The following is a 25,685-nucleotide window of genomic DNA, read 5'->3' on the forward strand; positions in this document are numbered from 1 at the left end:
TTTGAAATGCCCCTATTTGGAGCTCGGTTTTTCGCCCCCAATTGTTGCGATTTATAAAGTTTCCAATAATGGCCTCTTGCATTTTTAGATGCGTTGGAGAAGGCCCTCTTGACCGCGTGTGCTATTGACAATAGCCCCCCCCCCCCCCCCCCAAAAAAAAAAAAAAAAAAAACCACAAAAGAGTTTTTTGTTCCCGTCAACATTGAGCATTTTGAGAGCCCCCTCCAATGGCCCTTCTTTCGGGACTGGGGCGGCGTCAACATGATGAAGCTTTGTGCCCAAAAGTGCACACTTCCCAATTAAGTTATGTCAACCTTGGTCAAAGTGGTCAAAGCTTGGTAAACCATGATAAAAATGGTCAAACTGGAGTATCATGGCCTAATATGGCTATGTGAAGTCTGAATACATCACTTCAAGCCCTATTGGGTCTATTTGTAAAGCGATGACTGTAAATATGTCAAGTATGGTCATGTAATAGTTTATTGGAACAAGGACAAAGAGAAGAGCAAGCATAGAAGTTAGTGCCCTCATTGGAGCTACTAGTTTCAAATACTGAAATCAAAGGTCTTTTGGGCACTACTCAAATATTACACATATTTCTTGTAATATTTTCCGAATAATTATGTGGTCATTCAAAAGTAATGTAGTATTCCTATGATAGCTTGAGCTCATATAAGTTCCAATTTGTATCTCCCAAGCTCCCACTTAATGCCAACAATAGTTATTTTCAACCCAAACAAGTGGTTTATAGCTTCAGGTATGCATGCTCTTTCTTTCTCGCATTGCAAGTGTGCTTGTCACACTATGTGTGTGTGTGTGTGTGTGGAGAGAAGTGATCTCTCCAATGCTTATGCATGGCTCTCTTGAGTGTGTGCATGTGTTACTTTGTGCATTCCATGTTGGAATGATGAGAACCATTGCTTGAGCAGTTTTGCACTATGTGTGTAGCGAGATTCCCATACGCAAGTATAGTTACTTTCTTGAGGAGGAGGTTGAGCTTGATGTGCAACATGGAGGATGTCTTTCCCTAAAATTTGAGTTGTACTAGCCATCGTTGTTGGTTTCATGCTCAATTCCTCTCACTAGAATCTAAGAGCTAAGATCCAACTCATAAATGCTCCGAAAAGACATCCTCGATGATGCCCCAAGTCCATCCTCCACTTCCTCCTCATCAAGTATCACACATACATTTGCATCATTACTATGTGATCTGTGATATCACTCGAAACCTGCATCATCCTCATAATGCTCTACATGTGATTGCCTAGCACCAATAAAAGAGGCAAAAACGTATCATACATGTTCTGTGAACATATAAATGCCCTTCCCATGAGGAAACATTTTTCTCTATTTCCTAGACTTGGTCAATCATATAGAAAGCATCCAACAACAACAGAACTTCTCTTTCTCACTTCTTTCACCATCTCTAAATAAGGTCTACTTCTGAGATTGTCAATATGTGATGTACAGATAATGGACCTGCATTCTTTGTCAAGTGTCGATATCTTGTATGTGTTGCGTTGTTACACATCTACATAGTACATTGCGGCAGAAAGACTTTATCACAAAAAGAATTCCTCTCCTTCATGATCGCTTCAAATTTAGTTTCTTCCTAATACTGCCTTTTATTGGCACTTCTAGCCAAAACATTTGACAAATTCACCAGCACTCAGCTTCAAATAACATAGCACAACCTAAGATTTCTCTACTTAAAACATAATAAATCCCATTCCTCAGAGAGAAGATCCCCATGCATCCTGTTACCTTGTAAAGGTGTTCCTCTTATGGTGCTAGGTACTAACTCTAAAGCATGAAGTAATGACTGCAAATGGCATTACTCAATAGAAAGATGAAAATTTGGAGACTCAGAACCCAAACACCAAAACACTCAAGGTCCGTAATTTTAGTATTCATGGCATTAGGAATCAAGAGGCTGATCTGTAGATTGACCACTAAAGACACAGATTGTCTTGGCAAACAAGCCACCAGCAAAGCATTTCTACACAAGCACTACTTCAAACTTTGGATTGCTTGCTGCACATCTGCAAGGTGCTTAACAACAGAAGAGTAAATTTCTACATTGGAAAATGCTTCTCCTTGCTTTATTAGATTACGCAAAAGCATCTGCACAGAATACAAGTCCTTTTTGTTACCAGTGTTCGACGCAACTTCCATGTACACGTCACAAAGTTGCAATGCAGCCAAGCAAAGCTCCTTAAATTGATATTCATTATGTTGCCAACCAGATCCCTGAAGACTGCGAACGTGCTTCAGCAATGCCTCTGCACACATAGTAAAGTCCCCCCTGACTCTGTGCCACCTTGCAAGAAGACCCCATGTTGCACTATCTGGAGAGCACTGAACAACTCTTGTCAACAACTTTCCTACTCTCGCCGCCAGCCACTCTCTCTCTGTGGCATGAGCATCTATTGCATTTGCAGCACCTGTGGAGAGAGGGGAAGATGACCGGTTTAGAATTCCTTCATTAGCCACTACACCTTGCTCCAAATCGTCGCTTCTACTTTCATGACCTGTACTCAAACTCGTAACTCGATTTCCGCTGGCCTCCTTGTTATATAGACTCTCTACCTCTTCCATCAATTTATTAAGGCAGTCCACCATGTTTCGCTTCCCTTGAGACAAGTCGAGCACCATATTCATAGCCTCGATTGCTTGACCAAAATTCTGTACATCCAATGCCACATGTGCATAATTTTCCCACATTTGCCAGCTGGCACGTTTGAATTTGAGAGCCTCTTTGAATGCGACAAATGCCTCTTTGCTTTTCTTCCTTGTCATGTGAATTGCAGCAATATTGTTCCAAGCTTCCCCATTTTCTGGTTCAAGTTGCACTGATCGTGTGAATGCATCCACTGCCTTATCCAGCTCTCGAGCCTTCAAAGCGGCTGAACCAAGAGCAAACCACCCATCTGGATGCATTGAATTGAGGGTAAGAGCTGCCTCCCAATGGTGCATTGACCCAACATACTCGGCCTTGTTGTACGCAGAGCGTCCCAAAGATCTTTGAGCTCGACCAAAGCGATGTTTGGAGACCTCCCAAGCCTTTTCATAGCAGTCTTCGTTGAGGGTTACATCACCCAGAGCACACCAAAGCCTTGGATCATCCGGCTGTTGTTTCAAGCGTTCCTTTATAAGATCCAATGCCGCAGCTTTCTTGCCCAAAAGGCAATAGCAGTCTATTAAACTGTTCCACAGCTCAAGCTCCTCAAATATTTGCAGCGCCTCTCCCACCAAGCCACAACTCACCATCATCTCTGCAAGCTCCTTGCGCAAAACAGAAAGTGTGGGGAATTGTAAACAGAAAGCATAGCACATCCTCTCTCGCACTCCAGATGAAGCAATTCCGCGTACATCTTCAACAAGCTGCTCTAGCATTAGTAATGCTCTCTGCTTGGTGCGGCTTCTAGTGCATTCCCAACGAATCCGCAGTAGCTGACAGCATCGCTTTATCAGGAAATGAGAGTGCAATTGTGAATCCACAGCTTCAATGTAAGGGGCCATTTGCCAACCCCTCAACTCATCATCTGGGTTGCTTTTCTTAACATGCAAGCATTGGGCCAAAATCACTGCCTGCTGAAAACCACTTAGCTGTTTCCTAGGCTCATCAGTATCTGTTGCAACTAACCTCGGGAGAATCAGAATATCTTCCTCTGTGCTGACTTCTGTTTCATTATCGGTACTCAGATTTGTCGTAGATGATTGCTCGACCTCCTTAGATACGTGCTCTAACTGAGTGCTAGCAACAAGCACCATCTGAGCTTTTGGGTCAATCTGGTGTGCCGTCCGAAAGCCAAGAGCACCTGTCAGAGCAAGCTCAAGACCACACGCTTCTCTGGCTGCCTCAAAGTAGCTCCTGGCTTGATCTATGTGACCATATGCATACTCTACAAACCCGTACTCAAGCTGTGCTGCACCTCGTAAGATGTTTATAGTTTCGTCATCTAGATTGATCCCCCATTTTGCTTGAAACCCTTCTGGCTTCAGGGTCGTAAATAATGTGCACATAGAAGACGAACGCTCTGCCAAAATCAGTTGATTTGCAAGAAGCGCTCGGCGTGCCCACCAGGTAATACTTGAAGGAAGAATCTTCTTGAGTGATGGACTAGTCTGTGCAAGATCAAAGCTATCTAACAGTAAGATTTTGGCAAGAACAAGGTATTGTGGCAATGTACACAACCCCACAAGGTCACATCCATCCACCATGAGCTGTTTCACCGCCCACGTATTCCATTCTTTGTCATTCAGAATCTGTTTGTCATCTTCTATGACAAAAGTACGGCAAGGAGGAAAGCTGACACATGGGCCTGTAACATTAACCTGCCAAAACGCCAGCAGAGCGGCGATTCCCGCTATCATAACGAGCAAAGCTCTGCTCTGTGGTAAAACACCATTTGAATCAAGTGAGCAGTCTAGAAAGGAGTGAATACGAGCGCGAACTGAATCGTAAAACTCATGAGCGGTGTTCCTTGATGATGCCCATATGCTGTTATGAGGTTGCCACAGCATAGACTTCACAAGACGAGATGAAAGGGCAGCAGCAAAGTCTCCTCTCTCCACGCTCGAAACCAAGCAATGAATTGCATTCTGCAGCGTGTCTGTTTCGTGGCAAGAAGCTACGGAGTGAGCTTGGCTTGGAAGAGGAGTTGCTGATGCGCCGGTCAGAGAACAGACGAGAAGCCGGATCTCGATACTAGTCAACCCCTCCGCCATAAGCAGAAAAACCGACAGACGCTAAATGGTGGTGCAAGCAGCCATGGCCTGCGAAATCACAGTGTGGAAGATGCGGGTCTAGACGTTACCAAAAATTCATAAACCCCCCCCCCCCCCGCCCCCCCCCCGTTCCTCTATTTATTCATTCGTCCCAAGATTCCTCGGAATCCAACCTTTACCTAAGCAACTCATACCCCTCAAATAGAGGGTTGCCCTCTAAAATGGAAGTAGAGAGTCGAACACAGGCGTGCAGAAGTTCCGAAGCATTGCGAACTGCTGTAGACCACAACCACAGTCGCGCTCGCATGTTTAAGACGCATATTAAGTTTTTTTTTAAATCTTTATAGCCCCCCCTCCTCCCCCTTTTCGCCTCGCAGGCTTGCATAATTCTGCAGTTGCCCCACTGCTCATTACCCTCAGCTTCTATGCGGCCCCTTCTCCTCTGTCAGCCAGCTCGTCCACACACCCTTCTGCTCTGACTCTCGCGTCGCTCAACAAAGTCCCCATTCCACCCTCGTCCATATCTGATTTTATTCTTTCTAATTTTTTAATTGATTTGATTGGGTACCCTCTACTGGATTAAAGAAAAAAAACAAGTGAAAGGGTCACGACGGCTTTCAAAAACAATAAGAAAGTGATAAAATTGCTAGTATCAGTGTTTGGGAAAGGATTGCCTCAGCTTAGTCTTGAGCCGATTGAAAATCGAGACTAGCTAGCTATAACCATGGTAAACGAAAGAAAAACCAATGGAATATGTGAAAAAGTCGTCCAAAAATTTTGCAAATCTCAAAAATTTTGCTAGTATTTTCGGTTTTCTTTCTTGTGAGGAGGAAACTCGGCCAGCCGCTTGATAAAAGAGACTTTCTCAAACGTTAACATGACTGGATTGAAGCTATAGAATGCAAGAAATGTAAAGCCATGTGAAGTTGTGAAATAAAAGGTAAAATAAAAAGAACTAATTAATATATGTTTGTGTATATAGAATTTGTTAGAATTATGCAAGGTGAAACTTCACTTTAGCGTTCTAAAACAATAGAATGCAAAAAAAACGTATGTGTGTGTGTGTGTGTAAAATTTACTAAAATTATGCAAGGTGAAGCTTCACTTAGCATTCTAAAACAATAGAATGCAAGAAAAGTAAAGACATGTCAATATGTGAAATGAAAGGACAACTTTATGGACCTTGTGTATCGAGGAGGAGGCGGCAGGTTGGTGGGGGTAGCTGTCCTGATAGCCGATGTAATTATAGTCCTTGGATGATGTCATGGCTCAACAAGAGCATGACAAGACCTTATAATTTTTTGGGTTGTTCACTCACTCACAATTGTGAGTTTTGCAAAAAAAAAAAAAAAAAGTGAAATGAAAGGTAAGTTTCCATCATGCACTCAAAACAATGAAAGTCTCCCTAACGCAACACAACACTAAGAGTTTCTTTTAGAAAGCCAAAAATAGTGTGTTTGTTGGCACTATGCCTTTCTGTAGAAAGGGAGGGTGCAGGTATGTTTTATTTTCCCCCTTTTAATCTATAGTCTCTCTTCCTCTTCGCTTCCTTCTCTCTCTCTCTCTCTCTCTCTCTCTCTCGTCCTCTTCTTCTCTCTCTCTTTCTAGTGAAAGGCAGTGCCAATGTCTATCTCCACACGTCTTGTTTGAGTTTGGGTTAAAACAAATTAGGGTTTTACCATGTGTCTTCAATTGCTTCTGGCACATACTGGGTCTACTCTCCCTATTAACGCGAATCTCGTCAGATGTCTCCGCTCCAAACAAAAGCAAAACGAATTCTCTCTCTCCTCTCTCTTTGCTTGCCCTGCGTCGTCGCCATCGCCTGCGTACCAGGGTGTTGCCCATCGCGCCATGGCTTGCCCGCTTGTGCCTCCACCAGCGAGAGCTCTCTCTCTCTCTCTCTCTCTCTCTCTCTCTCTCTCTCTCTCTCTCTCCTCCCGGGCCTGCTCTATCGTCCTAGCTCCATGAAGGGAAGACCTAGGATTCCAAGAGAGAAGTCCAAGGCCAAGAGAACTGCCTCCTGTCGTTGACTTGCCTCCAGTCGCATCGCGTCCACATCGCCCCCACAGATCCATCGCCACTGCCATATAGCTCGTCTCGCAATGGGCTCCTCTCTCTCTCTCTCTCTCTCTCTCTCTCTCTCTCTCTCTCTCTCTCCGACTTCCTCTGATCGCAAGCACAGAACACGTCGCGTATCCAAGGCAACTTACTCGTCGGATATTTCCCACCACAATAAAGTTCTCTTCTTCTTCTCCTCTCTCTCTCTCTCCACCACGTGCCCCCCCCCCCCCCCCCCCCCCCCCCCCCCCCCTCCCCCCACCCTTCTTTTCCCTCAAACCATCCACAGCATCTACCCACATTCGGTTTAATTCACCCACACTAGAATTGGGGAGACATACTAGAGTCATATATCAACGTCATTACAATCTTGTGGTTCATCTCAATTGTTTGGGACTCCGTGAAGACAAGAAGGTCTAAAGAACTGAGAAATTTTGGATTGTAAACCCTCAAACTTACCATTTCGAATGTAGTCATAACCCTCAAAGCAAAAAATGACCTAGAAACTGTCGATAACCCCTCAAACCCTCAAACTTTACCTTTGAGAAAACAAACATCACATATTTTTTTCAAATATACACTCTAGTTATCAAAATGAACGCGAACAAATCACTTGCATATTGTTTTGCGTTGTTGCATGAAAACTAGTTATAAATAATCCCTAACAAAAGTAGTTTCTTTCAAACAAAAATCGATTATTTAGGCTACATAGTGTTTGAAAGGGGTTTATGTGTTGACCTTAGGAAGGTAGAGATCATTAAAAACCTGCCCACACCTAAGTTAGCGCATGACATTAAGTCTTTTCTAGGATTGGGAGCTTCTCTCAAAAATTTGTGATTTTTTTCTTTTGCCATAGCACTACCTATCAACACCTTGCTTTGCAAGCAAGTATCCTTTCAACGGGGAAACAAGCAACAAAAATCTTTTGGCACCCTTGAATGTATCTTGACCCATGCCCCTATCCTGCGGCTCGCTAACTTTTTGAACCCTTAAATATGTCGACCCATGCCCATGTCTTGCGGCTAGCTAACTTATAACAATCAATCTTTGTACTTGTCATTGACGCTAGTGGCTCAAGCATCAAAGTTGTTCTTATGTTGAATGACCATCCTATCCCCTATGAGAGTAGAAAATTAAAATCATTAGAGGTCAAAGATGGTACATAAGATAAAGATTTATTGGCCATTGTACATGCTTTAGACATTTACTTTATGGAAATTAAAACATATCAACAAGTAACAAAACATCTGGCAAAGCGGATGTCGTAGCAGATGCTTTAAGTCGCAAACCCAATGTGGATCAATCGTCTGTAACTTGTTCTTGTGTTTTTTACAAAATAAAAAATAAATTATTTGATTAGCATTTTCGTAGCTTGAGTTCAATCATTTGATACCATGCTTAACACCTATTCTGACGATCCTCCATTTGCACATGCATGGTTTGATATTCATAAAAATGACTAGTAAAGCGGCGCCGCCTCCATCGGCGGCATGGCCCCTATGTTAGAACTCCATGCAATGTCTGTAACATCCTCTCTCTCTCTCTCTCTCTCTCTCTCTCTCTCTCTCTCTCTCTCTCTCTCTCTCTCTCTCTCTCTGGTCCAGTTCTCAGTGCCCACATTGTTACAGAACATTGGGCGCCTCTCTTTGCCCCCCTATCTCTCTCTCCACCGCGTGTGGTTGGATGCTGTTTAGAGTCAGCAAGTGTTGACACTTGGTAGGGAGGGTCATCGGAATCACCGCGGCATATGTGCTAATGAAGGCGCTTCCAGACGATGACCCCTGGAGCCTTCACATGCATGTAGGTGTTCACTATGCCTTTTGCAACTTCGCATACAGGCAAGCGAGAATGTTAGCATTCCGCTTTAGGTCCACTTCTCATGGCTCTTCTTGCCATGGCACGGACAATACCTCTATAGGAATGAACAAATTCTGCAAAGCTTGCTATGTGATCCTACTAATCTTGACCTGGCGGCTAGAATTCTGGGCCTACTGCCTCTCCATCATGCCATTAATGGCAAGGAGAGAGAGAGAGAGAGAGAGAGAGAGAGAGAGAGAGAGAGAGAGAACTCTGTGTTGAATACTCATCAGAAGGAAGACAACAAAAGATGCTCTTCGCCTCCTCATCACAGACCCTTATATGACCTCAAAAGAAAACACCTTCCCATCACAGGGATGCCAATAGAAGAGAATCTCTCTCTCTCTCTCTCTCTCTCTCTCTCTCTCTCTCTCTCTCTCTCTCTCTCTCTCTCTCTCTCTCTCTCTAAATTGGCCTTCTTGCCATTCTCTGATACTCGCATGCTCTCCTCCCATAGAGGTATCCTTCTAATCAAGTCCTCTACTATCGATCTCCATCTTTGCAATTTTTCCACACAGTGTCGTCTACATTCCAAGACACAACATCCCTCACGGGAAGCTCCTCAAGAACTTTTTGCGTTTTATGAAGTGCACCATGTTTGGCATACATGTTGACCAAGACAGCTCCAAGCACAACATTTTCTTTCAATAACCCTTGACTAACAATATCATCATGAATTGTTTTGCCCATATCAGCAGGTGCAAGTGTACATGATTGCATTTTCCCCTTGCCTTCAAGATGCAAGTGTATGTGACTGCATCGGAGAGATACCCTCGCTTTGTATCCAAAACAGCCCAAAGCTTCTTGGCCCTACCCAAGTTGGGCATATCACCATAGTGATCAGTGGATTTCAAAAGATGACATCCCGCATAGGAAGCTCGTCAAGCACTTTTTGTGCTTTATAAAGTGCACCACATTTGGCATCCAACGTAGTGCTAAGCACAACGTTTTTTTTCAACAACCCCTCGTAGCTATTGCGACAACTTCATAATCGAACCATGCGTTTATTGAAGCCATTTTTTTCCACAGATCTGATATCAAATGATATACCTTCTTGAGAGATATCAAGCCTTCACTCAACTAAATTGCATACAATGGGGCTCCTAGCCCACGCATTTTCAAAGGCCGGGTCTATAGTGGCCAGCTACATTCCAAGACACGATATCCCTCACTGGAAGCTCCTCAAGCAGTTTTTGTGTTTTATGACGTGCATCATGTTTGGCATACATGTTGACCAAGATAGCTCCAAGCACAACATTTTCTTTCAACAACCCTTGACTAACAATATCATCATGAATTGTTTTGCCCATATCAGCAGGCTCAAGTGTACATGATTGCATTTTTCCCTTGCCTTCAAGATGCAAGCGTATGTGATTGCATCAGAGAGATACCCTCACTTTGCATCCAACAAAAACAGCCCAAAGCTTCTTGGCCCTACCCAAGTTGGGCATATCACCATAATCAGTGCATTTCAGAAGATGACATCCCGCATAGGAAGCTCGTCAAGCACTTTTTGTGCTTTATAAAGTGCACCGCATTTGGCATCCAACATAGTGCTAAGCACAACGTTTTTTTTCAACAACCCCTTGTAGCTATTGCGACAACTTCATAATTGAACCATGCATTTATTAAAGCCATTTTTTCCACAGCTCTAATATCAAATGATATACCTACTTGAGAGATATCAAGCCTTCACTCAACTAAATTGCATACAGTGGGGCTCCTAGAGCCCATGCACAATCAAAGGCCGGGTCTATAGTGGCCGGCTACATTCCAAGACACGACATCCCTCACATGAATCTCCTCAAGCACTTTTTGTGCTTTATGAAGTTCACCATGTTTGGCGTACATGTTGACCAAGACAGTACCAAGCACGACATTTCAAGATGCAAGCATATGTGATTATCAGAGAGACACTCTCGCTTCGCATTTGTGGAAATAGGCCAAAGCCTCTTGGCCGTGCTGAAGTTGGGCATATCCCACAACCAATACATTCCAAGAGACAACATCCTGCACATGAAGCTCATCAAGCACTTTTTGCATACAGTGGGGCTCCTAGAGCCCACACACAATCAAAGGCCAGGTCTATAGTGTCCGGCTACATTCCAAGACACGACATCCCTCACAGGAATCTCCTCAAGCACTTCTTGTGCTTTATGAAGTTCACCATGTTTGGTGTACATGACCAAGACAGTACCAAGCATGACATTTCAAGATGCAAGCATATGTGATTATCAGCGAGACACTCTCGCTTCGCATCCGTGGAAATAGGCCAAAGCCTCTTGGCCGTGCTGAAGTGGGGCATATCCCACAATCAATACATTCCAAGAGACAACATCCCGCACATGAAGCTCATCAAGCAGTGCACTGTGCTTGGCATGACATGTCAACCAAGGCAGTGCCAAGATAGAATAGATGTATGCCTACCAAGTTTTAGGAAAAAAAAAAGTTTTTCTTTTAGCTCGTGGCATGGGAAACTCACCCTACCTCGAAATACATTTTTTCAAAGTTTTCCCACAGTTTCAATCAACTGGCGCTGCTAAACGCCGTCGCTCGCTGATATGAGAGAGGGTTACAGAAGAGAGGTTGCGACTCGCGAGGGGATGCTTGATGGGAGTGAGCACTGACTGTGTGAGGTAGCCTGTGGTGCAATTGTCAGGTGCGCATTAAAAGAAAGAAATTGTGTGTGTGCGCGGTTGGTGGGCACTAGGCAAGTGATTATGTATTGATGGCGGGCGCTATCTGGCAGCCATTGGAGTTGCCGCTCGCTAGGCCCTACGGGCCCCTCCGCATCTCCTCAAAGTCCTCTCTCTCTCTCTCTCTCCTTCCAATGTGCACGCTATTTCCTGAATTACGTAAAGTGCACAATCTTGAAAGCGCCGGAGCAAGCACATGCCGCCATGTGGCAAGGGGAGGGAACTGAAATTCCCTCCCCCATTATCTATTAGTATAGATTGTTTACCTTGGAGCATTATACATTTGCGAATGGTCTTTTGTATTTCCAAAAGAAACTTTGCATCACAACACCATTTAGAGAATTGGCAATTAATGAGATGCATGTCCCACCATACATACATGGGCCATTTAGGGAATAAAGTCCAATCTATGTGCATTTAAAAATCATTTCTTTTGGCTTGACATGAAAATGACATTGTTAAATTTTATTTTGAATGTTTGATTTATTGAAGAGTTAAGAGAAACATGGTAAGCCTTGTGGCCTTTTAATCCACCTTCGATATCTAATGGTCCTTAGCTAAAAGTTTCCATGGATTATATCACGAGAGTCCCTTCACTTCCTCTCAAGATGACGTGAACTGGACCATAGTAGATTGTTTTAGCAAGTAAGAGTATGTTATACCTTGCAAAAGTACCTTGCCAACACCTAAGAAGGGTGCTTAGCTTTTCTCAAAGACCATGGCTTTCCTAAAGTCATTCTTCTGATTGTGATGGCCGTTTTTGTAACCACTTCTGGGTTGCACTCGTTAAGAACTTAGGCTCCAAGATGGACTTCATTCCGTTTTTCACCTTCAGCTGGACAAAAGCAACCAATAGTATCATAATGGACCTCCCTAGATCTTAGATGACTAAGAACATTGATACTCCGAACCAACACCTCCCTATGCTCCACTTACGCACACTAACACACCCCATTTTTCCACGAATCAAACCCCTTTTGAGACTAGTTATGGCAAGAGACTACATGTCCCAGTCTCTACTAATAGTATCGATGTCCTAGATATGGACTCCTTGGCACGAGGTTGCGCCCAAAAAAAGTTGGCCCCTAGATTCATTTTGAATGCTTGAAAAGATCAATGAAAATGCATTTTTCTTGGGCATACCCTCACATCACACTAGAACATACACAACACTTTTCACATTTGTTTATCAAGACCACACAAGGGACCTATTCCCAATAGTCTTACCACACATGACCGTCCCCTTATTAAGGATGATGAAGGAATTTGATTCTCGAAACAAATCTTGATCATGACCACCACCACCGTAAGAGTAATTAATACAAAAGAGATTCAATGAAATATAAAATTATTCCTTCAAAGAATTCAAGTGGATATTAGATGCATTGCCTAGTTCACAAGACAATCGATTGATATTTTCTTATCACTTGTCTAGGTTCATAGATTCGTCAGTTTTGGAGGCGATCCTCTTTCATTGTAGATTCAACAATTTCAACAGCACATCCACAATGCAAATTTGTCGATTTAGATGGCACGACCACAGTGTTGATTCGTCGGTTGGGCAGCACGTGCATATTTGTTGGTTTAAGCAGCACACCAATTGGTGTAGAGTTTCTAGTTTAGGCAATGCCAATTACAAGGCCATACGGTGAGCGGCCGCCACCATTTTTGTTAGGTTTTTTATGGTAGCAATTGTCAAAAATTGCTTTTTAACCACGTGGTATGTAATGGAAATGAATATTTGTCTTTTTTTCATTTCAATTGGTTTTATTGATGATACATTGAGGACTAACATTGTTATTATGATCCATTGTGTGGCGTTGTTGTTTAAACAATGAGTGGCTAGTTGCATGATGATGCAATGGCAATGGCTTCTATTTTGCAATTGTACTGCCACATTTTGGATGTTATTTGCAAGCACGTCGGCTCACATATTTTATGCCATTCTATTAAGTAAATTTTTTCCAAACAATTATTAATTTTGTGAGCTTGTTATGAGCAAACACTACCCATGGCTGCACTCGAAGTTTCTACCATCAACTACTAAGTTTCAACGTGTTGAAGTCTCTTGCAATTCCTCGCAAACTCCCACAGCTAGAGGCCCGTGCTTTGCTGGCAAGAACACCAACTTTTTGACAATGTGTGCACTAAATAAAAGCAACTCTACAAGCACATAGATATTACTGTAGGGATGCCAAACTATGAATACCTAAGGCTATAGCGCAAGGCAAATCCTCGACAAAGGGACCACTTAGTGAAGGAAAACCAAGGGAGATTATTACACCTAAGTCAATCCCACTGTGTACAACTCAATACCAATGGGTGCCAAAGTGATTAAGCACAAAGGAAAGTCAACCGTAAATACTGAACCGATCAAGCCATCAACATGGGAAAAGCAAACTTGAAGCTTATAATAACACATCAAAAAGCAACACCGGAGAGTGAGCAAGAAAAAAGCTCCAAAACAAACAAATAAAGCTCCTCCTTCCAACTCCAACAATTGCCACTTGGAAAATATACAAATTATGGAGGTACATGACCAAAACTATTGATCAAGCAACGAGCTTGAAGTTAAAAACACAAACCACACTCTCCATGAAGATGCTACAATGGGTGGTAACTATGTGCAGCCATCTATGTATGTGTTAATGTAGGAATATGTGGGAGGTGCAACTCAAGTGATTTATGTTCCAACCTAGATAAGCTTGGACTCATAAACATGATACTGAGACTAGTGTGTGATCAAAGATCAAAGAGAACTACACCCAAGTGAAAACTAGGTTGATTTTGCATTTAGACTATGACTTTACATAGAGCACAGGCTTGGATTCTTCGCGTGTGGGAATTTTCTCTCCTAGAGTCGCTTCTAGGCTTTTTTGTCACTTACACTATTTGTGCACCAACAAACCCCCCTTGATGCCACATTTTGTGTGTGAAACAGGTCCTTTAGCCTTTCTTTAGCTGTTTAGCTAATTTAGTCTCGTTAGTTATCCCCTTACAAATGAGTCCCATTCATGTCATTAGGAGTTATAAAAGTGTTTTAGCCCTTAAGACTTACACTAACATTGCCTTTTCAACATGTGCATGACCATTGCCTATTGATGGTGCTCCTTGTGCATTCTGCGGTTCTTTGTTGATGGATCTCCTTGTGTCTTGGTTGGCCTCTACATGTGCTATGTGCATGACCATTACCTATTGATGGTGCTCCTTGTGCATTCTTTGGTGCTTTGTTGATGGATCTCCCTGTGTCTTGGTTGGTGAAGGAGTACGAGCGGAAGTGCGACGCGAGAGAGAGTGCGAGAAGAAGAGCATGACGATATGGTGAACTCGCTCTATTGTAATGTGTAGAGCATAGTGAGTTCTTATTAGGTTTTTACAAAAGAATATGTGTACATACCTGGCGGCCCGCCCACTTACCTGGGCGACCACATTGGGCTTTATACCCCAACAACCTCCCACTTAAAGTCCAATGTGGTACTTTAAGTGTGAGAGAAGCTACTATACAAGCTAATATACAAGAGATGTAGAGAAGTGATGTACTACCCTACACCTAACTGCTTGCGAAAGTGCGCAAAGCTCTCTGAGGGAAGTCCTTTTGTAAGTAGATCAGCAGGATTTTCTGTGGTGTGAACTTTGACAAGCTGAAGTTGCTTATCCTCGAGCATTTCCCTGATGAAATGATACTTCACATCCACATGCTTTGTCTTTGAGTGATAAACTGGATTGCGAGCCAGTTGTATAGCACTCTGACTATCACAATATAACACGGGCATCTCTTCTTTGATTCCCAAATCTGTTACTAGTCGATTAAGCCAAATTGATTCTTTGCATGCCTCTGATGCTGCAACATATTCAGCCTATGTAGTAGACTGAGTAACACAATCTTGTAATCTAGAATGCCATGATACTGCTCCACCAGCCAATGTAAAGACATACCCTGACGTAGACCTTCGGTTGTCTAAGTCACCTGCATAATCTGAGTCTGTAAAACCCTTTACACTTAGCTCCTAACTCCCATAGCATATACGCATACTCTTTGTAGCTTTCAGGTATCTCAATATTCCTTTCACTGCCTCCCAATGTTTCTTGCCTGGGTTTGACATGTATCGACTTACTACTCCCACTGCAAATGCAATGTCTGGGCGAGTAGCAATCATTGCATACATCAAACTACCCACTGCAGAAGCATATGGAATCTTATCCATTTCAGCCTGTTCTTCCTCAGACACAGGACAATTTTGTTTGCTAAGTTTCACATATGGTGGCAATGGAACACTCAATGCCTTTCCCATCTCCATATTGAAACGTTGCAAAACCTTGTCAATGTACTCTATTTGAGATAACCAAAAAATTCCTTGATCTGTCTCTCTCAATGCGCATACCAAGTATATGACTCACCCATGTCTTTCATGTCAAACGAGTTTGCCATCTTTGACTTCAAAGCTCAAATTTCTTCCAAGTGCTTGCCAGCAATCAACATGTCATCCGCATACAAAATAAAGATCAGCCAACTACCATCCTTATCCTTCTTTGTATATAGACAATGATCGAACTCACTACGTTTGTAGCCTTGAGAAAGCATAAACTTGTGGAATTTATGGTACCATGCCCTCGGTGATTGTTTTAAGCCATGAAGACTCTTTAACAACTGGCATACCCAATCTTCCTTGCCTTTCTCAACAAACCCTTCTGGCTACTGCATGTAAATTTCCACATCTATATCACCATGCAAGAACGCTGTCTTGACATCCATTTGGTGCAACACCAAATCTAATATGGCAACCAATGCAAGAGAGCATCTCAATGTAGTCATCTTGGCCACCGGAGAGAAGACTTCATCAAAGTCAATGCCTTGTTCTTGCTTAAAGCCCTTGGCAACAAGCCTTGCTTTGTACTTTGGATGACTATCATGAGCGGTGATCTTATACCTGTAAACCCATTTACAGGGTAGAGCCTTTTTTCCCTGTGGTAATTTAACTAGCTTCCATGTCTGGTTTTTATGCAGAGCTGTCATCTCTGACTGCATGGCCAATTGCCAATCCCCGGAGTCCTTCATTTGCACTGCTTCCTTGTAACATGAATGCTCATTGCAATCAGTCAACATGACATAGTTCATAGATGGAACAAACCAATCAAGAGGTGGCGTGATACGTCCAGATCTACGTAAAATAGGTGGCTCAGGCTCAGCCACAACCTGTGGTTCCAATCTATCCTGTCCTTGCTCCTCTTGAGCCCTGACATTTTGTCTTGAACGTGCAGGTCCATCTTCTTGGAAGACAACTCTTCTAATCTCCTCAACCCTCTCTGGTTTAGAATGATATTTGGATTCATTAAAGTGAACATCGTTGCTGCGGTTAACCTTTCTGGATTCAGGATCCCAAAGTCTGTACCCCATCTCACCAGAATTACCATAACCTAGAAAGATGCACTTTCTACTCTTTGGCTCAAGTTTGTTTCTAAATTCCTTTGGAACGTGAGTATATGCCTCACAGCCAAAGACTCTGAGATGCTTGTATGAGGGCATTTTGCCTGACCATACCATCTCTGGCACTGAATCCTTCTGCAAAACCTTGCTAGGAGATCTATTTATAAGATGAACAGCTGTTGATATAGCTTCAGCCCAAAACCCATTTGGCAGCTGTGCATTAGACAACATACTTCTGACCTTCTCTTGTATGGTCCTATACATCCTCTCAGCAACACCATTTTGAGGAGGATTGTAAGGAGCAGTAAGTTCACGTTTTATACCTTTTGACTCACAAAAGTCCTGAAAGGCCTTTGAAACATACTCTCCACCATTGTCAGTGTGTAAGCATTTAAGCTTCTTGCCACTCTGATTCTCCACAAGTGTCACAAACGTTTTGAAAATAGTAAACGCTTCATCCTTGTGCTTGAGAAAGTAAACCCATACTTTCCTCGAGTAATCATCTATGAATGTCATAAAGTAAGAAGCTCCCCCTAGAGATAGGTTAGGCATAGGCCCACACAAATCACTATGAACAAGTGCCAACTGTGTATCTCTTCTACCGCCTGTATGCTTATGTGGCTGCTGTGTTTGCTTACCATACAAACAATGTTCACAGAATTCAAAATCATTAAATGAAAAGCCAGGCAAATAACCAGAACGAGACAAGATTTCCATTCCCTTCTTGGACATATGTCCTAACCGGCTATGCCACAAAGAAACGTTCGGTTGCTCGGTTACATTGATTACATTTTTAGAGACATTTGATACATAAATCATGTAAAGTCCTCCAGACTTTACTCCATGTGCTACTGTCATCGAACCCTTGGATATCTTCCACATGTTTTGTCCAAAAGTGGTGACGTAGCCAGCATCATCAAGTAAACCTGTGCTGATCAAGCTCTTTGTAATTGCGGGAACATGTCTCACATTCTTCAGCGTGAAAGAAGAGCCATTCTGAAACTTCAATTGAACATCTCCAACACCTAAGATCTCACATGTCTGCCCATTGCCTAGCCGAACATGATCTTTAGTGGTCACATAAGAGGTAAACCACTCCTTGTTTGGAGACACATGAAGTGATGCCCCTGAGTCTATAATCCAGTCACTCAATGCATTTCCATCAGATGCTGTAAGAAGAGCTGAGTCCATTGTATTCTTCAAGAAGTAGATGTCTCCTGACACTAGACTGTCATCCTCTGCAACAATATTTGTCCATTTATTTCTTGAATCTTCACTGAGGACTTGTTCTTCTCACCATGGTCTTCAGCTTTCTCTTTGCCTTTTTTTGCTTTCCATTCTCTGCAGTCTCTTTTCATGTGACCCTTCTTGCCACAATGGTAGCATTCTATGTCACTCTTTCCTTTAGCACTGCGGGACTTGCTACGAGACTAATTCCTCTTTCCACCGTTGTACTTTTCTTTGGTCCTTCCCCTGACAACTAAGGCTGTTCCTGTGCCTTTGTCCATTGTCCATTGTCCATTGTATTTCTATTGGTTTCTTCAGTAAGCAGACTTCCTTCTACACCTGCTATGTTCAAACCATCTAGAGGTGCAGAATTACTCAAAGCTGTGCGAAAAGTGTCCCAACTTTCCGGCAATGTGACCAAGAGGAACATAGCTCTAACAGTTCATCAAACTTGACACCTTGAGTTGACAACTGACTGTAGATGGTGTTGAATTCATTCAGATGATTAGACATAGGTGTCCCTTCTTTCATCTTCAAGTCAACAAGCTTCTTAAGCCAGTATACCTGTGAAGCTGCACTCTGCTTCTCATAAGGATCACTCAGCTTTGTCCATGCTTTATAAGCGGACATCTCGTCTGCTACATTGAAGTAAACGCTTTCTGCCAAAGTCAGCATAATGGTAGAAAGTGCCAATTCATCCATTTCGCTCCATTCATCTTTGTCCATATCTTGTGGTTTTATCCCCTTGAGCTTTATAGGTTTTATCTGCTTCTTTTGTACCAACACGTGCCAAATTTGCTTCTTCCACAATGGGAAATTGGTTCCATCTAGCTGTTTCATATAGTAAAGAGCAGTGTCCTGTGATCCAGCCATAGCTACGCTTCAGAGTAGTTTACTTTCCTGGGAAAATTCGGCAGAGTTTCCCTTGTAAACTGACCTCTGAACCAATATCAACCTGTCAAATGAACCAAGAAAGCTTCAGATTCTGCAGAGATTTCGGCAGAGTCTCCTTTGTAAAATGGCTATGGTGTACTCAAAAACAGACCAAAAACAGCTCAAAAACACTGTCTCTCTGACCCTATAAGCTGCGTGTAAACCTGTCCTGCACCTGTACTGTCTCTCACTATCCTGTCACTGTCCTGTAAGCATAGATTGCGACAAGGCCTCAACGGCAATAAAGCAAAGATGCAATCCCAGCTGTCTAACTCACAGTCAATACATCCTAGCTGCCTATCTAAGGGTGCTCGAGGGATAGGTCCAAGACCTGTATCACCGAAAGGATCTCAACATTCGAGAATCCCCCAGCTCAATAAAACCTCACTCGACCCTCAACAAAGGCTGCAGTAAATGTGACAATACATAGACTTCCCACAAAATCATACATCCACAAATTTCCCACTATATGCTGTAACCGCTGCGGCGGTTGTTTGCTACGTGACTCATAGCCAGCAAACCCGCAACAGACATACATCATCTCTGACAATACATCCCATGTGGAAGTACCCGCAATGTCAGGATGAAATCTGGAATATCAAGCAGCAAACACAAGCTACCTGATGAACTAGTGGATGTCGCCTACAGTCTATGTGTAGATGCGTCCGTGTCGTATGTGACACGCCTCTAAGAACTGTGAGCCGTCCTTCGATGTGTAGACAACCACAAATCAACACTCTAGGAGTGCCGATATCCGCAGCACCTGCAGTCGTAGGCCAAAACCCCAAATTTGCAGAGTCGGATCTGCACACGCTGAGACCACGTAGTTGAAAATGGCCTGCGCAAAACTTTGTCGAAGCCGAACGGTGGCCGAGATGACCTCAGAATGAAATTCTGAGAACACCGAGTCTCTCGGGCGCTCGCACAAGATTTGGGTCTGTGTCTTCGCCTGTCGAATCTCACTCCAATCTGAGCAGGTGACTCTGGCTACTTGCAAATGCTGCCCCGAGCCTCGATCTGAGCTCTGATACCAGTTGAAGGAGTACGAGCAGAAGTGCGACGCGAGAGAGAGAGTGCGAGAAGAAGAGCACGACGATATGGTGAACTCGCTCTATTGTAATGTGTAGAGCATAGTGAGTTCTTATTAGGTTTGTACAAAAGAATATGTGTACATACCTGGCGGCCCGCCCACTTACCTGGGCGACCACATTGGGCTTTATACCCCAACAGTTGGTGTCATAATAATCAATATCTAATTCTCCTAAATGATTTTCTCATGTTAAAATGATCATTTAATATGGGGAAGTGCCAGGGGAGAAAAAGCTAAAATATTGGCTTTTTCTCCCCTGGCACTTCCCCATATTAAATGATCATTTTAACATGAGAAAATCATTTAGGAGAATTAGATATTGATTATTATGACACCAACTGTTGGGGTATAAAGCCCAATGTGGTCGCCCAGGTAAGTGGGCGGGCCGCCAGGTATGTACACATATTCTTTTGTAAAAACCTAATAAGAACTCACTATGCTCTACACATTACAGTAGAGCGAGTTCACCATATCGTCGTGCTCTTCTTCTCGCACTCTCTCTCGCGTCGCACTTCCGCTCGTACTCCTTCAACTGGTATCAGAGCTCAGATCGAGGCTCGGGGCAGCACTGCAGGAGGCTAGAGTCACCAGCTCAGATTGGAGTGAAATTCGACAGGGAAAGACACGGTCATCTCGGCCACCGTTCGGCTTCGACAAAGTTCTGCGGAGGCCATTTTCGACTACGTGGTCTCAGCGGGTGCAGATACAACTCTGCAAATTTGGGGTTTTCGGCCTACGACTTCAGGTGCTGAGGATATCGACACTCCCAGAGTGTTGATTTGTGGCTGTCTACACATCGAAGGATGGCTCACAGTTCTTGGAGGCGTGTCACATACGACACGGGCGCATCTACACATAGACTGTAGGCGACATCCACTAGTTCATCAGGTAGCTTGTGTTTGCTGCTTGATATTCCAGATTTCATCCTGACATTGCAGGCACTTCCACATGGGATGTATTGTCAAATATGATGTATGTCTGTTGAGGGTTTGTTGGCTGTGAATCATGCAGCAAACAACCGTTGCAGCGGTTACAGCATACAGTGGGAAATTTGTGGATGTATGACTTTGTGGAAAGTCTATGTACTGTCAGATTTACTGCAGCCTTTGTTGAGGGTCGAGTGAGGTTTTATTGAGCTGGGGGATTCTCGAATGTTGAGATCCTTTCGGTGATACAGGTCTTGGACCTATCCCTCGAGCACCCTTAGATAGGCAGCTAGGATGTATTGACTGTGAGTTAGACAGTTGGGATTGCATCTTTGCTTTACTTCCGTTGAGGCATTGTCGCAGTCTATGCTTACAGGACAGTGACAGGACAGTGAGAGACAATACAGGTGCAGGACAGGTTTACCCGTAGCTTACAGTGTCAGAGAGACAGTGTTTTTTGAGCTGTTTTTTGGTCTGTTTTTGAGTACACCATAGCCATTTTACAAAGGAGACTCTGCCGAAATTTATGCAGAATCTGAAGCTTTCTTGGTTCATTTGACAGGTTGATATTGGTTCAGAGGTCAATTTACAGGGGAAACTCTGCCGAATTTTTCCCAGGAAAGTAAACCACTGTGAAGCGTAGCTATGGCTGGATCACAGGACACTGCTCTTTACAATATCAAGAAGCTGGATGTTACCAATTTTCCAATGTGGAAGAAGCAGATTTGGCACGTGTTGGTACAAAAGAAGCAGATAAAACCTATAAAGCTCAAAGGGATAAAACCAGAAGATATGGACGAAGATGAATGGAGCGAAATGGATGAATTGGCACTTTCTACCATTATGCTGACTTTGGCAGAAAGCGTTTACTTCAATGTAGCAGACGAGATGTCGGCTTATCAAGCATGGTTAAAGCTGAGTGATCTTTTTGAGAAGCAGAGTGCAGTTTCACAGGTATACTGACTTAAGAAGCTTGTTGACTTGAAGATGAAAGAAGGGACACCTATGTCCAATCATCTGAATGAATTCAACACAATCTATAGTCAGTTGTCAGCTCAAGGTGTCAAGTTTGATGAACCTGTTAGAGCTATGTTCCTGTTGATCAAATTGCCGGAAAGTTGGGACACTTTTCGCACAGCTTTGAGTAATTCTGCACCTCTAGATGGTTTGAACATAGCAGGTGTAGAAGGAAGTCTGCTTACTGAAGAAACCAATAGAAAGACAATGGACAAAGGCAAAGGAACAGCCTTAGTTTTCAGGGGAAGGACCAAAGAAAAGTACAAAGGTGGAAAGAGGAATCAGTCTCGTAGCAAGTCCCGCAGTGCTAAAGGCAAGAGTGACATAGAATGCTACCATTGTGGCAAGAAGGGTCACATGAAAAGAGACTGCAGAGAATGGAAAGCAGAGAAAGGCAAAGAGAAAGCTGAAGACCATGGTGAGAAGAACAAGTCCTCAGTGAAGATTCAAGAAATAAATGTGATAAACACTGTTGCAGAGGATGGCAGTCTAGTGTCAGGAGACATCTACTTCTTGAAGAATACAATGGACTCAGCTCTTCTTACAGCATCTGATGGAAATGCATTGAGTGACTGGATTATAGACTCAGGGGCATCACTTCATGTGTCTCCAAACAAGGAGTGGTTTACCTCTTATGTGACCACTAAAGATCATGTTCGGCTAGGCAATGGGCAGACATGTGAGATCTTAGGTGTTGGAGATGTTCAATTGAAGTTTCAGAATGGCTCTTCTTTCACGCTGAAGAATGTGAGACATGTTCCCGCAATTACAAAGAGCTTGATCAGCACAGGTTTACTTGATGATGCTGGCTACGTCACCACTTTTGGACAGAACATGTGGAAGATATCCAAGGGTTCTATTACAGTAGCACATGGAGTAAAGTCTGGAGGACTTTACATGATTTATGTATCAAATGTCTCTAAAAATGTAATCAATGTAGCGGAGCAGCTAAACGTTTCTTTGTGGTATAGCCAGTTAGGACATATGTCCAACAAGGGAATGGAAATCTTGTCTCGTTCTGGTTATTTGCCTGGCTTTTCATTTAATGATTTTGAATTCTGTGAACATTGTTTGTATGGTAAGCAAACACAACAGCCACATAAGCATAGAAGCAGTAGAAGAGATACACAGTTGGCACTTGTTCATAGTGATTTGTGTGGACCTATGCCTAACCTATCTCTAGGGGGAGCTTCTTACTTTATGACATTTATAGATGATTACTCGAGGAAAATATGGGTTTACTTTCTCAAGCACAAGGATGAAGCGTTTAGTGTTTTCAAAATGTTTGTGACACTTGTGGAGAATCAGAGTGGCAAGAAGCTTAAATGCTTACGCACTGACAATGGTGGAGAGTATGTTTCAAAGGCCTTTCAGGACTTTTGTGAGTCAAAAGGTATAAAACGTGAACTTACTGCTCCTTACAATCCTCCTCAAAATGGTGTTGCTGAGAGGATGAATAGGACCATACAAGAGAAGGTCAGAAGTATGTTGTCTAATGCACAACTGCCAAATGGGTTTTGGGCTGAAGCTGTATCAACAGCTGTTCATCTTGTGAATAGATCTCCTAGCAAGGTTTTGCAGAAGGATTCAGTGCCAGAGATGGTATGGTCAGGCAAAATGCCCTCATACAAGCATCTCAGAGTCTTTGGCTGTGAGGCATATACTCACGTTCCAAAGGAATTTAGAAACAAACTTGAGCCAAAGAGTAGAAAGTGCATCTTTCTAGACTATGGTAATTCTGGTGAGATGGGGTACAGACTTTGGGATCCCGAATCCAGAAAGGTTGTCCGCAGCAATGATGTTCACTTTAATGAATCCAAATATCATTCTAAACCAGAAAGGGTTGAGGAGATTAGAAGAGTTGTCTTCCAAGAAGATGGACCTGCACGTGCAAGACAAAATGTCAGAGCTCAAGAGGAGCAAGGACAGGATAGAGTGGAACCACAGGTTGTGGCTGAGCCTGAGCCACCTATTGTGCGTAGATCTGGACGTGTCACGCGACCTCCTGATAGGTTTGTTCCATCTATGAACTATTTCATGTTGACTGATTGCAATGAGCCTTCATGTTACAAGGAAGCAGTGCAAATGAAGGACTCCGGGAATTGGCAATTGGCCATGCAGTCAGAGATGACAGCTCTGCATAAAAACAAGACATGGAAGCTAGTTAAATTACCTCAGGGCAAAAAGGCTCTACCCTGTAAATGGGTTTACAGGTATAAGATCACCGCTCATGATAGTCAGCCAAAGTACAAAGCAAGGCTTGTTGCCAAGGGCTTTAAGCAAGAACAAGGCATTGACTTTGATGAAGTCTTCTCTCCGGTGGTCAAGATGACTACATTGAGATGCTTTCTTGCATTGGTTGCCATATTAGATTTGGTGTTGCACCAAATGGATGTCAAGACAGCGTTCTTGCATGGTGATTTAGATGTGGAAATTTACATGCAGTAGCCAGAAGGGTTTGTTGAGAAAGGCAAGGAAGATTGGGTATGCCAGTTGTTAAAGAGTCTTTATGGCTTAAAACAATCACCGAGGGCATGGTACCATAAATTCCACAAGTTTATGCTTTCTCAAGGCTACAAACGTAGTGAGTTCGATCACTGTCTATATACAAAGAAGGCTAAGCATGGCAATTGGCTGATCCTTATTTTGTATGTGGATGACATGTTGATTGCTGGCAAGCACTTGGAAGAAATTTCAGCTTTAAAGTCAAAGATGGCAAAATCGTTTGACATGAAAGACATGGGTGAGGCAAGTCATATACTTGGTATGCGCATTGAGAGAGACAGATCAAAGAAGTTGATTTGGTTATCTCAAACAGAGTATATTGACAAGGTTTTGCAACGTTTCAATATGGAGAAGGGAAAGGCATTGAGTGTTCCATTGCCACCATATGTGAAACTTAGCAAACAAGATTGTCCTGTGTCTGAGGAAGAACAGGCTAAAATGGATAAGATTCCATATGCGTCTGCAGTGGGTAGTTTGATGTATGCAATGATTGCTACTCGCCCAGACATTGCATTTTCAGTGGGAGTAGTAAGTCGATACATGTCAAACCCAGGCAAGAAACATTGGGAGGCAGTGAAAGGAATATTGAGATACCTGAAAGCTACAAAGAGTATGCGTATATGCTATGGGAGTCAGGAGCTAAGTGTAAAGGGTTTTACAGACTCAGATTATGCAGGTGACTTAGACAACCGAAGGTCTACGTCAGGGTATGTCTTTACATTGGCTGGTGGAGCAGTATCATGGCATTCTAGATTACAAGATTGTGTTACTCAGTCTACTACAGAGGCTGAATATGTTGCAGCATCAGAGGCATGCAAAGAATCAATTTGGCTTAATCGAATAGTAACAGATTTGGGAATCAAAGAAGAGATGCCTGTGTTATATTGTGATAGTCAAAGTGCTATACAATTGGCTCGCAATCCAGTTTATCACTCAAAGACAAAGCATGTGGATGTGAAGTATCATTTCATCAGGGAAATGCTCGAGGATAAGCAACTTCAGCTTTTCAAAGTTCACACCATAGAAAATCCTGCTGATCTACTTACAAAAGGACTTCCCTTAGAGAGCTTTGCGCATTTTCGCAGGCAGTTAGGTGTAGGGTAGTACATCACTTCTCTACATCTCTTGTATATTAGCTTGTATAGTAGCTTCTCTCACACTTAAAGTACCACATTGGACTTTAAGTGGGAGGTTGTTGGGGTATAAAGCCCAATGTGGTC

General features: G+C 43.0%; 1 protein-coding gene across 1 annotated transcript; it reads right to left on the minus strand.

The window, feature by feature from the left end:
• Positions 1 to 1,882: 1,882 nt before the first annotated feature.
• LOC147464264 (Protein prenylyltransferase superfamily protein) lies at positions 1,883 to 4,838 on the minus strand. Its single transcript, XM_086513794.1, has one exon. The coding sequence runs from the start codon at positions 4,729 to 4,731 to the stop codon at positions 2,011 to 2,013; it is 2,721 nt and encodes a 906-aa protein (XP_086369920.1). The 5' UTR covers positions 4,732 to 4,838; the 3' UTR covers positions 1,883 to 2,010.
• Positions 4,839 to 25,685: the final 20,847 nt, after the last annotated feature.

The sequence above is a fragment of the Adiantum capillus-veneris genome, chromosome 1, assembly GCF_014529385.1.
Source record: "Adiantum capillus-veneris isolate H3 chromosome 1, ASM1452938v2, whole genome shotgun sequence".
In the NCBI taxonomy this organism is placed as follows: Eukaryota; Viridiplantae; Streptophyta; class Polypodiopsida; order Polypodiales; family Pteridaceae; genus Adiantum; species Adiantum capillus-veneris.

Bases quoted from the DNA above. Each gene is read 5' to 3' on its own strand.
- LOC147464264 (XM_086513794.1), bottom strand. From the start codon at position 4,731: ATGGCGGAGGGGTTGACTAGTATCGAGATCCGGCTTCTCGTCTGTTCT.